This window comes from Neofelis nebulosa, chromosome X (assembly GCF_028018385.1).
Source record: "Neofelis nebulosa isolate mNeoNeb1 chromosome X, mNeoNeb1.pri, whole genome shotgun sequence".
Taxonomy (NCBI): domain Eukaryota; kingdom Metazoa; phylum Chordata; class Mammalia; order Carnivora; family Felidae; genus Neofelis; species Neofelis nebulosa.
The window spans coordinates 122,068,528-122,084,024 of NC_080800.1; the positions used below are offsets into that span (position 1 = coordinate 122,068,528).

At 46.7% G+C, this 15,497-nt stretch overlaps 1 protein-coding gene across 10 annotated transcripts in view; it reads left to right on the top strand.

Moving 5' to 3' along the window:
- Nucleotides 1-367: 367 nt before the first annotated feature.
- AFF2 (ALF transcription elongation factor 2) overlaps nt 368-15,497 on the top strand; it is a 455,915-nt gene continuing 440,785 nt past the window's right edge. For all 10 annotated transcript variants that reach the window (XM_058713753.1, XM_058713755.1, XM_058713757.1 and 7 more), the window contains exon 1: nt 368-765. In XM_058713753.1, coding sequence (XP_058569736.1) covers nt 719-765 — 47 coding nt within the window. In that variant the 5' untranslated portion in view covers nt 368-718. The remainder of the gene's footprint in view (nt 766-15,497) is intronic.

A 15,497-nucleotide genomic window follows, 5' to 3' on the forward strand; every position in this document is an offset into this window, starting at 1 on the left:
CCTCGGAGCCTGTGCCCCGAGCGCCCCCCTCCCCTTCCCGCACCCCTGCGGGGCCGCCCCTCGGGCTCGGGCCAGGGTCCCCAGCTGGGCGGCCGCCGTCACCAGCTGATTTTGACAGGGTGGGGGGGTCCCGGGCGGCGCGGGCGGGAGCGGCGAGCCCCCTGCCAGATCCCGGGCCGATAACGTGCCGGCTCCATGTCGCGGCTTCGGGCTGCCCAGGCTCCGCCCCCTGTGAGTGTGTAAGTGTGTGATGCTGCCGCGGCCGCCGCCGCCGCCTGTGCAGCCGCCGCCGCCGCCGCCGCTGCCGCCCCGGCTGCCGCGCCGCGCCGCGCCGCCGCCGCTACCCCGGCCGCCCCCGCCGCCGCCGCCGCCGCCGCCGCCCCGCAGCCCGCCAGGCGGGCGGCCCCGCCGGCCCGAGCCCCCAGCGCCTGCCGCCGCAGCGTCGGGGCGCTGGGCGCGCGGGCAGCCGCGGAGCGAGCGGACCCGAGCGGGCGGCCGGGCACTCGCCCGCCCGGTGCCACCGCCGCCGCCGCTCCGGAGCGCAGGACCGGGCACCGCCGGCGCCCGCCGCCGCCGCCGATGCGGCCTGGGCACTTTTAGCCGGGCGGGAGTGCCGGAGAGCCGGGCCGCCGAGAGCAGCGAGCGAGCCGCGCCGAGAGCCGCGCCGACCCGCCGCGAGCAGGGACGGACGCCCGCCCGCCGCCGCCGCCCGGCCGCTATGGATCTATTCGACTTTTTCAGGGACTGGGACTTGGAGCAGCAGTGGTAGGTGTTGATCTCTGCCTTCTCCTTGCGACGCGGGTCCCCCGGCCGGGGCCGGGCTTTTCGCCTTTGTTAAGAGGAGCCGGGGCTGTGGTGGGGGCGCCCCAGACGCCCTCCCACTTGCTCCCAGCCACCTCTGGCCCCGCCGCCGCGACTCCTCTCGCGCGGGTGCCCGGGTGGTGGTGGGGGCGGGGGAGGTGGCGGCCGCGGGTGGGATGCGGGTCCCGAATGCGTCGTGTGGCGCTCCAAGTCGGAACAGTTGCCTGTGGCCCGGATGGGAGCCCGCGCCGCCCACGGGCCGAGCCGCACGACCCCCGCGGGGATCTTCCCTGCGCACCCGCCGGCCCGGCCCGTCTCCCGGCGCACCGGATCCCGCCCGGCCGAAAGGCTTCAACTTTCCAGGTGTCGAGCGCCGGCGGCCGGCCGCGGGGACCGGCAGCGGCAGGGTGCCGTCGGCCGCCCTCCGCCGTGTCCGCGGCCGCCTCCGCCGCCGCCGCCGCCGCCGCCGCCGCCGCCGCCACCTCGGTCCCCGCGCGGCGCGCACACCTTCCTCCGCCGCTCGCGCAGCCCAAGTTCCCCGCACGCGGGTGCCTGCTGGCCTCGCGGGCCGCCGAGCGGGGGACCCCGGGTCCGGGCCGACTTCGGCGTTGGCTCTCAAGGCAGGGATTTTGAAGTTAGTCCCCCGAAGTCTGCTGCTCCGACGTTTGTGCACATTTAATTACCGGCCGGACCCCTGTCCGCCCCCACTGGGAGGCAGCCGCAGGTCTGTGTGATGGGCACCCAGCTCGGATTCAGAGGGTTAGTCGGCTCTTCCCCAAATACTGTAAACTTGTCGCTGAGAGCGTTTTGAAAGATGGTGCAAAGGTGACTGAGGAGCCGGAAAGTTGTTACTCACCGCGTGCCGTGCGCGCGCGTGTGCATAAATAGTGATCTACATATCTATTAACTTTTTAAAAAACTCCACCTTCTGCCACAGGCGTTATTGTTGTTAATCCGTCACAACATTTTAACATACCAATTGCCGCCCCCCCCCCCCCCCCCGCCACAGCCTGTGGTTTGAGAAGGGGTGAGGATGCGGCGGCAGCGATTTACAATTGCATCTTGGTTATTGCCTTTTTAAATGTAGTACAATACAGACCGGTGGTGCGAAATCTTCTGCGATGTTAAACTGCTAGCAGCCGTTGGCTATGAATGCTGTGTATTTTTACAAGGATTTCCCTTGCTGATGTGATATTTTAGGCAATTTCCTTCTTTAGAAAAGGGTCATACTCTTAGCCAATAGCTTCATTATGCCAATCGTGAGCCCTTTAGTTGCAAATCCAAGATAATCAGAACTTAAATACATTTTCTTTTACAGCAATTCCGGGTAAATCCTTGTAGCCACAAATTACACTGTATCAGTATTAATCGGTAAGGCATTTTTGATACTATGCACGGTTTTATCAACCCTGCAGAAAAACATTCTGTTACGGTTTTTAATAACCGTGCTGTTATTTAAAAGTAAAGATCACAATAAAATTACTCCTCAATTAAATATTATGCTCCTGCACACAGCCTTTACTCTGCTTCACTAATTTATTTTGCAGACAACTGATAACCACAGCATTACCATTTGCATACAATTTGCCTAATATATGGTGTGGGTAACATCATTAATTTAACAGACGTTGTTATAATTGATTTCGTGGGTGTAGTTCAAATGTTAAAGATATCCAAGGTATTAGGTTTTAAAAAAATGTGTTTCTTATATTGTTTTAATTTCAGTTTAATCTTAGACACATGCAGTTGCATATTTAAAGGGGATGGGCTCTTTTGATTTCTTTTTTCAGAAAGACACGCCCCCCCCCCCTTTGGGGACTATCATTTCTTTTATTAAAGAAAAGGCAAAACCTTTTTCCTCCAGTTTTGTAACTATGCCACATGCAGACTTGGACACTCTGTGGATATTATGTGAAATACGGATGAATTAGTGTAACATATCTGCATAAATAAGCTGGCCTTTTCCCTCTGTGCCCATGTGCCAGGAAAATTTCTCCTTCTTACTGTTTGATTGCGAGGGGCAAACTTCCTTCTGAATCTGTTTGTAAACGTTTGTAATGTGGGTTGTGCATCTGTCTTGAGCCCCCCCCCCCCAGAAAAAAAGGAACATAAACATGACAATAGCGGATGAACTAAAAAAGCTTCATACTGCCTTGAATGGAAATTTGTACTTTTCCAAACTCTGCGACATGGACATGTAGAGCACAGCAATTATATGTTCATTACCTGTTTACTTCCTTTCCTGGGGAGTAAGTAGCTGCTTAGAGTGCTGGCATCCATTCTTCCCCCTCCCCCCAGGAGGTCCAAAGAAAAAGGCTTGGGCCAAGTTAAGGGTCTCATTTACATAGTATCTTTTCTCAACCTTCACTTGTGGAACTGAAAACTCTGAGCTGCCTCTACTGCAACCCTAGATGTCTGACAACAAATGGATCAGGCCAGCTACAAAACAAACTCATTTACCTAGACTTAATGAAGGAAGACTTTACATACACAGGCATATGTGTTATTTGCAAACACTTGACTACAGTAAACAAAAAGTACATGCCCATTTACAAACACATTTGTCAGAATGAATGCAAATGGGAAGGATGAGGCATGAAAGACGATGTGATGGGTCTGGGAGTGCTGTGTGCCTAAAGGAACATATCCCTGGACTTCACAAACTGCCCGCGTATCTTAATGGGTGGTGCTCTGGACTCGACGAAAGGGCCAAAGCATAAGTTCTTTAAGATTCTTGGATGAATGGGCAGTGTTCACCTGCGTCTGAATTTCATATGAACCATTCTGTGAAAGAAGAGGAAGGTGCAGGTGTCTGTCTGTGTGCACCAAACACACCATTGCTCTCAAGTAAAAGAAAAAAGAAAGGAAGAAAAAATGAAATTTTATAGCTTGAGCCATTCTATCGACTTGCCTCTGGTAACTCAGTAAATGAATTCTTGAGGTGTCTGGAGATCTTGTGGCGAGATTTGGCCTTGTTTACCAGCGGTGGGGATGTCATTAATCCCCATTTAAGAGGGGCTAAAAGCAAACTCGGAGGGGCTACAAAGTGTCCCGCCTTTCAGTCCTGTGAGCACCCCCCGTATTGATTAGGTATGGCTTTGTGACAGGCCAAGGTCCTCTGTGGCGATGTTTATCTTTTCATTATTAAAAAAAGAGGGAAGGAGAGAAGGGCCCACAGATAGAGACAGGGATGCATCCTTAAACATAAAAAATGGAAAGAAAGCCACCAGGCTACCAAAATCAAAGTGTGAAAAAGTCTAGTGAAGATTGTGGTGAGCACTTGTGACTCAAGGCCGGCAGCAGTGGTTTGTAGTTTTTAAGTGATGTCTCACAAGTAGCCTAATTAGAGGCCAGCTCGCACACGGGCAGTTACACAGGAAGAGACTTAAACTCACTAAACCGTTATATAAATAGAAAGTTCAAAGGTCTGTGTGGGCTGTCAAGGCTGGGAAGGGGCCATGTGCAGGCCAGGCTTCTCCTCCTCCCGCGAAGGCGGCCCGGGGGGCCTGCCCCAGCGGCCCCTGCCTTCCCCAGCCCTCCTCGACCCTGCGGGGGAGGGGGAGACCCTGCTCCGCTCTGCAGACAAAAGTGAACTGTTTCACGTCCAGCCGGGCTCGGCCCGTGCGCGGCAACAGCCCGCCAGCCACCGCCAGCCGTGCGCGCACAGGTCTTCCGAGGCCCCTCCGGCCGCAGTCCTGTGGGAGCGTGGCACAGACCTGCTCCTACGTGGGAAGATGTGGGAGGGAGAGAGCGCGCGCCAAGGGGTGGCAGCACCGTGGGGGCGGCGGGGCAAGGTCCTGTTCAGACCCCGGCCTACAGGTTGCCAGGGTTTGTCATTCTCTACCTGCGTCCATTTGTCTCCCCCCCCCCCCCCCTGTTTGGCATCCATGAAAAAGGAGCCGGTCTGCGGTCTGTTTTCTTTGCTAGTACAATATGCATTCTCCAGAGTGCTTGAGCCTTCGTTCAGCAAACCGTGGCGGGGGTTGAGGCTCTTAAGGGAGTGTATGGATGGGGAGGCTAGATCGGAGGCCGTGAAATTAGCCAGTGCTGAGGTCTCCTCCGCAGCCCCGCCAAGCCCTCCAAAGGATAAAAGCTATCTCGGTAAATCTGAAAAAGGCACGTCTATTGGACAAGAAAGAAAATTGTCTCATGTTAGAAATCAGTTTAATGATACATGAATTGTTTTGCTAATGATTCAGTCAAGCGTTTAACAACTTTAAAATATACAAATCAAGATTGAAAATGACTACCTCAAAAATGAATCTGTCATTATAGACATAAACGAGATTCCAAACATTTAAGCATTTTGTAGATGGGTAAAAATTATATTGTATTTAAACATGCTAATTATTGTTGAATAGAAATGGCTTTAATGCGCTGAACCTTTATTTCATGCTCATTATTCTTAGCTAAGACTATTTCTTGCATGCAAAATTGGCACATATTTAATGTAATTTCAGAATCATAAAGGTCCAATAAAATGGCCATCTCTGGAACAATCTAGAAGCTGTTGCCCTATGGGCTTGTAGCTCCTACCTCAAAAAGTGAAACTGCCACACAGTTGATTAGCTTGTCCTGTAGACAAAACAATTGGTACAGGGACAACATTTTTCACTTTTAATTTTGTCTTTTTCAGATTGTTGTGGGATAAAGAAAGAGGTTTTAAAAACTTGTTTCCTGATAATGGGAAGAAATGCATTGCTGTTGACACCACAACTTGAAGCAACCTTTTGGAGTGTGTGTGTGAGTGTGTGTGTTTCACCTGTGCGTTCTAGAACGCATCGCCATCATTGCTACTGTGATTGCAGTATTTACTCAGTGCCCCAGGCATCACCGGATGCTTTAAATAGTCAATCTCACTTTATCCTTCAGACGTCTTTATGGGATAGGACCTGTTACGCTCTCTATTTTACAGATGAAGTAATGGAATCACTAAGCTACTTGGTGGTACAATCCAGGTTCTGCCTTGGATGGAATTGACCCCACAGCCCGCACCATTGACAGCTGATACCTTGTGCGAGCCTTTTCAAATGTGGGATACTTTCCCATATGTCACCTCATTTAGCCTTGTAATTTAGAATGTTCAGGTGTTATTCCCATTTTACAGATGAGCAAACAGCCCTAGAGAGGTCGTTTGACTCGCTTACGGCCACACAACCTGGTTAGTAGTAGAGCTAGGCAAGAAATCCACATCTCCCAATTTCCAGGTCAGGTGCCTTGCCATGAAACCTCATTGCCTATTATTTATTGTTATTGCATGGGCCTGAGCATTTAGCCATCACTGAAACAAATGGATTGGATTGTGTATATCATACTTGTGTAAAAAAAAAAAAATTGGTGGAATTAGCATGTAATTGACTAGGCATGGGACTCTGCTTTTTTCTTTTAGCTAAAAAAAGAACAATTTATGTACTGATATAATCTCTTAGCACTTCTTTGATGGATGCCCCTTTAATGAAAACCTGTGAATGGCGAGATATATATAAAAAAGAGGCAAAACTCAAGTCCTTGGGAACTGTCCATTTAAATTTGAATGCCTTAATTTTGAAGATTTGATACTTGATCATAAAGAAGATCATAGGTATATTTGGATCCTCAAAGCTGGGACTAGGAGGTGGATAACATTTCTTCCCAAAGCTTTGTAACTTACCGTATCCGTTGTTTGATGTGATCCTCACCATAACCTTGTGGGTTTGTCAGGACTGAGACTGTTAGCTTCATTTTGTAGATGAGAAAACTGAAGTTCGGAAAGGTTAAGTGACTTGCTTAAGTTTACACAGTCAGTGGAGGCCCTAGGATTTGTGTTTATGGCTCTTTTCACTGCGTTACTGCTGTTGCATTAAGTCGTCGATGTCTAAATATCCACGCTGCTTCCTAGGGCGTGGTGTATCACCCTCTTGCATCACGTAGCACAGTGCCTTTCCCATCACAGGTGCGCAATAAACATCTGTTGATTGATGTTACAGCCCATCAGCTCAAAGAGTGTCCTATGCAAATGCTTGAATCTTTCAAAGATAAAAGTTGCTCAGTAAATCCTGGTGATAATACTGGCCCTCTGCCTCTTGGACACTGGTTTAATTGTCTGTAATCTTCTTGAAGATCTCGGAGCCAGTCTGGCCTCTCTTACAGAAGGTAAGGACAAGGAAGAAGGGTTACGAAAGAAACTTAGGCAAGGAAGAGGCAAAATTGGAACCCATGTTATTTATGGGTACGATGTTTTAAAAAATAGAATTTCTCTGAACTCTAAGATATGCGTAGAACTGAAAACCCCAACTTTTAAAGCATAGGATACAGAAGTTAATGGACTAGGATTGTGTCTCAATCCGTACGGAGAATATTAAAGAAGAATGTGTGACAAAAACCTGAAGGAATTGAACAGTCGGAGGTTGGGATTCCTCCAGCTTTCCTTGAATTTCAGCCTTTCTGACTTGTATTTCATCACGAGAAGGCTGTTTTTCTACTTAACTGTAGCAGATCCACGCCATAAATTATCATGACTGTTAAACAAAGGTCCGGCGCTAGGTTCCTCTAATGTAAAACTTTTATGTTGCACTTTAATGAAATTTTATATGCATGTTCAAAGCAAGGTACACTTTGCGCTGTGGAGAGGGCGATGCTCTGAATTGTTGAATTTATTTTAAAGTAAATCTTTTCGATGACCTTAGCTGCTAACATCCACCCACTTACTGAGCTGCAAGAAATTATCTGAGGGCTTAAATAAAATGGCATGATTTAAGCAGGGCTGACAATAGCACTACAGCTAGAATCTGATTTTGATTATGGAGTGCTCAGTTTATGGAACGCTATTTTTTTATATACCTGTGCATTTTGCTTCATTTGAAAAAGAACGCCAGCCAGTGATTTAAAGTAATCTTTGATTTGGTTCTTCAGTAGGCATGTGCTGGTGTATGAGGGTATAAAAGCCACACGTTGGGAAATAAGCTAAGGAAAGAGGTTTTGGTTTCAACACAAGCTCAAAATCCCTCATCTGTTTATTTTTTTCAGCATTCCCTTGGCTGGAAAAAAAGAAAAGAAAAAAAGACGTTACTTCCATCCTATAAAGAATGATTCACTTTGTTACATTTCCAAATAATAGTTCTCTGTATTGTCTATCGTCTTCAGCGAAAACCAGATCTCAGTAGCGGATACTGGTTCGCTCGGTGGCCTTGATTAAACTGTATTCCTGCAGTCCGAATTTTGTGTTCTGTAGGAAACATGTCTCCTGGAAATAGCATCGAAATGGTTTCGTTTTTATATAAATAAAAAGTAAAACCCTATTTACCTCATAGTAATGCTGCCCTTGCTTTAACACTCATTGCAAGAAGTTTCTTCGTGTCTGATGTACTCTGGGTCTTCAGGTCTCTACTCTGGTTCGATCAAACCAACCAGCCAGAAGGAAGGTGTTATGAAGTCAGTTTAACCTTCTGACGGTGGCAATATGTACATGACGACCTAACCATCCAGTGAACAACGAAACATGCAATCACAGAGGCTTTACTTCTCCTTCCAGCATGCCAGTCAACTAATTTTTTTAAGTAAATTAATTTTCCAAAGGGACTGGTTGTTTTCATGCCAGGTCGGCACAGCCACAGTAACTAAATTAAATTCCAGCATTGATGGATGTTTCTGACGAAGTGCCATGGAATCATGGAGAGGTCTCATCAATTAGCCATTATTTATTTGCTGGCAAAAGGCTTGGCTGTGGTGTGCACAAATTAATCAATTCCTCGAACCTAATGCTTCAAGACTGGAGGGCCCTTCAGAGTCATGTGGTCTAGCCTCTTCATTGTACAGATGAGGAGACCGAGGCCCAGGATGGGACAATGCCTTGCCCAAGGACATACGGTCTGTAAGGGACACAGCTGGGGTCGGGAGCCCTCATGCCCTAGTTCACTGTCAGTTCTAGCAAGAACTGTTTTCAGGCATGCCTGGGTGACTCTGTCGGTTAAGCACCTGACTTTGGCTCAGGTCATGATCTCACGGTTTGTGGATGAAGCCCTGCATCAGGCTCTCTGCTCTCAGCACAGAGCCTGCTTCAGACCCTCTGTTTCCCTCTCTCTCTGCCCTTCCCCTCCCCTCCCAAGAAAAAAATAAACATTAAAGAGAAGAACTGCTTTCACTGTGTACCTACTCTGTGCCCAGCACACTGCTAGGCAGTCACTTTTAGGGGGAGATGAAAGGAACGTAAAGATGACCTCTGGCCCCGCTCACATGACAACAGAATGGAGAACGAGATCGGGGGAAATAGTGTGTCATGGGTGTGAGTAAAATAGGAATTCAGGGAGAGTGAGCGTGTGAGCTAGGATAGGAGAAGTGGTCGTCATCAGGGCCCGTGAAACTCGTTGAGTACTATTAGCACCGGCCAGAGTGGACACGGAAAGCCAGAAACGTGGATTGTTTGGACGGCCAGCCAGAAGTGGGGATAGTTTGGAGGGCCGGCGGCAGCCCACATTCAATATTAAGCAATGGCTCTGGCCCCGGAGTTGTATGGCTTGACGGGATGAGCGTGTGCGTGTGACCTACCGAAGTTACGTTGTGCTGCACGAATGGCGTATTTTCATGCACACTGACCGCCATTGACTGGGAGACAATTGCAGAACTCTTGACAACTATGCTGACTCTCTGAATTAAGGAAATATTGACGCAAACGCTCTTCAAAGAAATCCCAAATCAAAGTTTGTTTTCCCGAATCGGTTGAAACAAATGTTTGTAAATTGGCACAGTGGCCGACAAAGGAGCCATTTTCAAAAGAGGCACGTGTTGTGGCTCTTGAGATGTGCCCAAGTATCTCTCTTTGGTTCTTACTCCGTTTTTCAAAACATAATTAACTCATTTGTCTGGAACGTGCCTACCGGTATTTTGACTTCTGTGTTTCCTTTCCCTAAAGAGCGAGTTGGTGCCTGGGGGCTTATATCTGTGTTTCTGATTAGTTCTTTGGCCACCAGATAATTCTTGGTCTGACTGTCTCATCCTTCAGATCTCAGCTAGGTCTCTGCGAAGCCTCTAGCTGCGGTCTTCCTCATCCTCTGCCCACCAAACTCACATACTGATGTCCTGTCGAGTTAGACTCTCCTCCTCTGAACATACTTCTGACGTACTTGAATTGTTTTGGGGGGTGCGCATATATCTTTTATTTCTGTATTCCTGGCGTCTGAGCCATAGTGGTAGCCCAATGCAGCCATGTGGAGTGTAGCATCATTCATTCATTCATTCACTCATTCATTTATGCCGAATTCCTTTGGGCACTTTGCTAGGTCTCAAAATATTAAGTCTAGGCATCGTAATAACAATCGAAGTGAAGATAATAAGTAGAGCTGACGTTTCCTTTGTGAAGGGCTCCGGTTTGCATTATCTGATTGCCCAATTTTACAGGGTGGGGAGACCAGGACGTAGTGGTTCAGTGACTTGCCCAAGGTCACGCAGGTAGTATATTGCAGAGCTGAAATGAAGCCTTAGCTTCTCTGCTAACCCGTGACGATACCCTGAGACACATGCTAGAATAGTGGCAAGACAGTGCATGTTGCGGGGCACAGCAGGGGATGGGGCTGATGGGGCCTTTCTCGCTCAGCTCTGGTACTTACCTGTGGGGTTGGGTTTGAAACCATAGCCAAACAGGAGATGTAACTGACCTGATCTCTTACACAGCAAGACATTGCAAGATTGTGCTCCTCTTGGGTGTAAGCAGCAGATTGGGTGTTTGGGAGGGAACTGGGCTGATCTGTAAACTTTAACTTAATTCAGACTCGGGAAGCATGAACTCAATGAGGGTGGATTCTGCTTTCTTTTCTTTTGTCCACTAGTGCGTCGGCAGTGCCTAGAACCTTGTCTGGCACGCAGTAGGCGCTCGATTACTTTTTGCTGAACAAATAAATGGATTTCTCTACAATAGCCTGCTTAATGCTGTGTGTGGTCAAATTTGTGAAGAGATAGTTCAGAGGAGCAAGAATGAGGTCAAAGAGAAGAGCTAAAATCACAATGGTCAGACAGGTAGGTCCAGGTAGGTACATTGCCTTACCTTCAATAGATGTATTCTTGAAATAGCATGCCTATTAACATTTTATAAGTTAAATGATCTCGATGTGCATCTTGCCTGCCAGGAATCCTGTGGGGACTTCTTTATTGATGAGAATAATCGCTCCCAAATAGCCCCAAGCTTATCACTTTTGTGATTTTAGACTTTTACATATAGCTTCTCTCCCCCCTGCAAGTTATACCCACATTTAATATCTACAATAATGCTATGAGGGTAATTGTGCCCACTTAAAAAAGGAAACATGTCTTAACTTATTACCATCATTGGATGAGGCTTTCGTCCAGTACCAAGTGTGTGTGTGTGGGGGTGGGGGGAGGCGAAGAACACGCCTTCAACATTTGCTGAGTATTTTTCTCCTTGCTTTAATAGCATTGTCTCCTCTGTGCCAGATGCCTTGTTTGTTTGTCTGTTTTGTCTTTCTTTTCTTCTTCTTTTTTTAAAAAAAAAATAGTTCCTGCTTTGGAGGCTAACCTAGGATTTGGGTTTTCCTAACATATATTTTTAGACTGAACACATTTTCTATTTAAGCCTCTGGAGGATTCAGATTACAATTTCATCCCAAGGATGTGCAGAAAAGATTCCATATGTTCCGTAAGATGGTTCAATAGTCAGGGTAAGAGAACCAACATTTGCAGAGCATCATGTCACATGCTTTGCACACATCACCTCTTGAATAAGCATCCCAGAGATAGGTGTTCTTACCCTTGCCTTCACAGAGTTCGAATCAGCTGTGTCTGAGCTGGACATAATAGAGTTTGATGGGTGATAAGGAGCATCTTTTCTTGTGTCTCTTGGCCGTCTGTGTGTCTTCTTTGGAGACATGTCCGTTCATGTCTTCTGCCCATTTTTCTATTGCATGATTTCTTTTGGGGGCTGAGTTTTATAAGTTCTTTATATGTTTTGAATACTCACCCTTTATCGGATATGTCATTTGCCAAGTTCCATTGAATGATGAATGGATAAAGAAGATGTGAGGTATATATATATGTATGTATGTATACACACCCACACCCACACCCACCCACACACACACACACTCACACAGAATGGAATATTTCTAAGCCTTAAACAGAACGAATGAAATCTCACCATTTGCAGCGACATGGATGGAGCTAGAGAGGATAATGCTAAGTGAAATAAGTCAGTCATAGAAAGACAAATACCATAAGATTTCATTCACATGTGGAATTTAAGAAACAAAGGAAGAAAAAAAAAGAGAAATTAACAAACACTCTTAACTACTGACGGTTCCCAGAGGGGAGGTGGGGGGATGGGTGAAATAAGTGACGGGGATTAAGGAGGGCACTTGTGATGAGTACAGGTGTTGCATGGAAGTGTTGAATCACTAAGTTATACACCTGAAACTAATATACTGTATGTTAACTCACTTGAATTAAAATTAAAACTTAAAAAAAATAGAGTTTGATGGGCAACTTCAAAGTATATAAAATAATCTTGGAAAAAACCCTCAAAACATGTTTTTATTGTTTTCCCAGTGCAAAATGAAACACGACACAACGCACATTGAGGAAGACAGGTAAAACAGGATGAAGAAATCCAGGACATTTTAGTGCAGATGAAACACGCGAGTGGTTAAATTAATCATATACTAAGACACTTACTAGGAGGAGAGATAGTAGGGTCTTGTGGGTCTTTACTGAATTAGGGCTCATCGTCAGAAATGAAACATATCTGAGTCGTAAAGATCCCGGAGAAGTGCAAGAGCCACCGTGGACCTTTTACAAAAGTTAGCTATTAAATATTAACTCTGTCCCTTTTGCTGCAATTAGGCATCTTGCCCCATTGGTTTTGAGGTTCTGTAACAGTTGAAACGTAAGCAGCGCACATATATTCAGACTGCAAGTGGGAAAAGTTCCCCTCAAGAATGACGAAGACCATTTTCGTTGGATTTTGATCAGCATTTTACCCAGAAGTCACAGGGAAACGTCAATGGGCGCTCTAAGGCCATTGAAAATTGACACGAGCGGCTCACTTCTGCTACCCAGGCTTTTGTAAACAATCGCTGTTACTCATGTATTTTGAACAAAAAAATAGAGATTTCATGACCCTTTTTCAAGGGGCTCGAAAAGTGAAAGTGAATTGTAAATGTAGATTAGTAGCGAATGATGACAGCCAAGCCAGTTTTACCCCAGTTGATTAATTTATAAGCATACTGGGCAATGATTTTAACCAACAGCTATGCAGAGTAGAATCCTAATGGGAACTGTCTGTTAAAAATTACGTAAAGTAGGGCATTTGATTTATTTCATAGTTTCTCAAAGCTCAATTTTAACTTCATACAAAATAATGCATTAGTCACCCGGGATAAATGACACATTGAATGAAGTTGTGATTTTGTCTGCTTCTCCTAATCTGATTTAGCACAGGATTACATCTGGTTCGTGGTTTATTCCTATCCTAAACATTTGCCGGGGAGGGAGGGATGGGAGGTGGGGATCTGTGTATCTCCTGTTCCATATCTCGTTAGATGAGGCTGGGCCGTATAGCCCTGGCCCACCCTAGCCACAGTGAGGCAGATGGAAGGATTTATAGACACAGCCCCTTTAATACATGATGAACCGACAGATTTCAGTTTTGGTGGTAACCAATTTGAGATTGGTTACATTTTCAGACCTGGAATATGTATTATTATAAAGTATCCTTTTTAATGTTTATTTATTTTTGAGGGAGAGAGAGAGAGAGGGAGAGATTGGAAGGGGCAGAGAGAGAGAGGGAGGCAGAGGATCTAAAGCAGGCTCTGATGTTAGTGCAGAGCCCACATGGGGCTCAAACCCACGAACCACGAGCTCATGACCTGAGCCGAAGTCGGACGCTCAACCGACTGGTGCCCCTAACGTACCTCTACTAAAGGAACACAAATCACTAAAATTCATGAAAACAGGTTAGAATGTGAGAGACCACCAGACTTGGCCTAGGTGCCTAATTCCTCGACCCCGGGGCTGGGGAGTCTTCTGTGGACCACGAATGGGGTAGTGGTTGCCCCAGGGGAGCACATCCCTCTGAGCCTTACAGTGTCACCCCACATTCAATTTCCGTGCCAAGACCTGCCAACTTTTTCTACTCTGATCCCTGTTATCGCCATCTTTCATTAGGTTCGTTGCCTTCCTGGAAGGTGGAAAGGTGAATTTTTCCGGCGGAAAAGCTCTGAAATCTGTTTGGCCTGCAGTGGCACACCAAAATTAGAAGAGCCGGGAGGTTTTACATTCATGGCTGACTGGAAATATGCGGGCTTATATTTTTAAGATGTAAAAAACATGACTAGTAGAAAGTTCATAGAACTTCATGGACATCAAATAACTCTTAAAAACAGGTAAATGATGAAGTATGGGGTACGTTTCCCCTAAATTGAACATAATCATAAAAATTCAGGGAAAAGCAATATATTCTGCAAAATTTATGAGTTTTTTTTTTTTTTGTGGGGGGGAGAGTTTACAAAGCTTGACAACCCCCAGTGCATCTGGCCTGACACATTCCTGTTTGTAATGAGAACCTTATGGGGTTCTGGGCCTGCTCCCCAGGGGGTATCATAAATGATACGCAAGTCAGAGACTTTGTGGCTCATGGCATTTCCCAGAAATGTTTTAGTTAAGCTGCCTCACCCAGTTACAGGGGCAGAAGTTGGGATGAAGTCCACTCATAAATCTTCACTGAACTTTAATTAAGTTATTATTTTTTTGCTATTGTTCATAGGAATTAGAGAGGGGAAGACATAACTGAGTGAATATATACCCACCTGACTTCACAAAAATGGTCCAGGTTCTTGAGGTTAATGTGACTTTTATTATTTCATAGGCACACATTTTTTTTTAATTTAAACTTTTTTTTAGTGCTTACTTTTGAGAGAGAGAGAGAGAGAGAGACAGAGTGTGAGTGGGGGAGGGGCAGAGAGAGAGAGAGAAAGAGAGAGAGACACGTACAGAATTCGAACCAGGCTCTAGGCGAGCCATCAGCACAGAGCCCTACGTGGGGCTTGAACCCATGAACCGTGAGATCATGAGAGAGAGAGAGAGAGAGAGAGAGAGAGCACAAGAGGCAGAGAGGCAGAGAGAGAGAGAGGGAGGCACGGAATCTCAAGCGGGCTCCCGGCTCTGAGCTGTCAGCACAGAGCCCAGCGTGGGGCTTGAACTCATGAACTGTGAGATCATGACCTGAGCCAAAGTTAGAAGCTTAACCGACTGAGCCACCCAGGTGTTGTGGCACACATTTTTTTTTTTAACAGCAACAACCAGAAAACCACAGAAGTATAAATTCCTGAATGTAATTGTGATGTGACGTCATTCCAACCAGGATGCTGTGTTCTGGTGGTGGTGGTGATTGGGGATGGGAAAAGCTCAAGCTGAAGTGGCCTGTGTGTGTTGACCCCTTAACGTGCTACTACTGCCTCTCCTGGGAATTCTGGTCCTTCTTTTTGTGTGCCCAGAGCTCTGCAGCCTTTGGGAGAACCCTGTTGTTACTTTGAACTACACAACCCCTACACAACCCTCTGGGGGGCGCCTGGCTGGCGTGGTTGGTAGAGCATATGACTCCTGATCTCAGTGTTGTGAGTTCGAGCCCCACATTGTGCCTAGACATTAGTTGAAAAAGAAAAATGGACTACACAGCCCTCCGTTCTGCATCCCCTACCTTGCTGTTGCCATCTTTT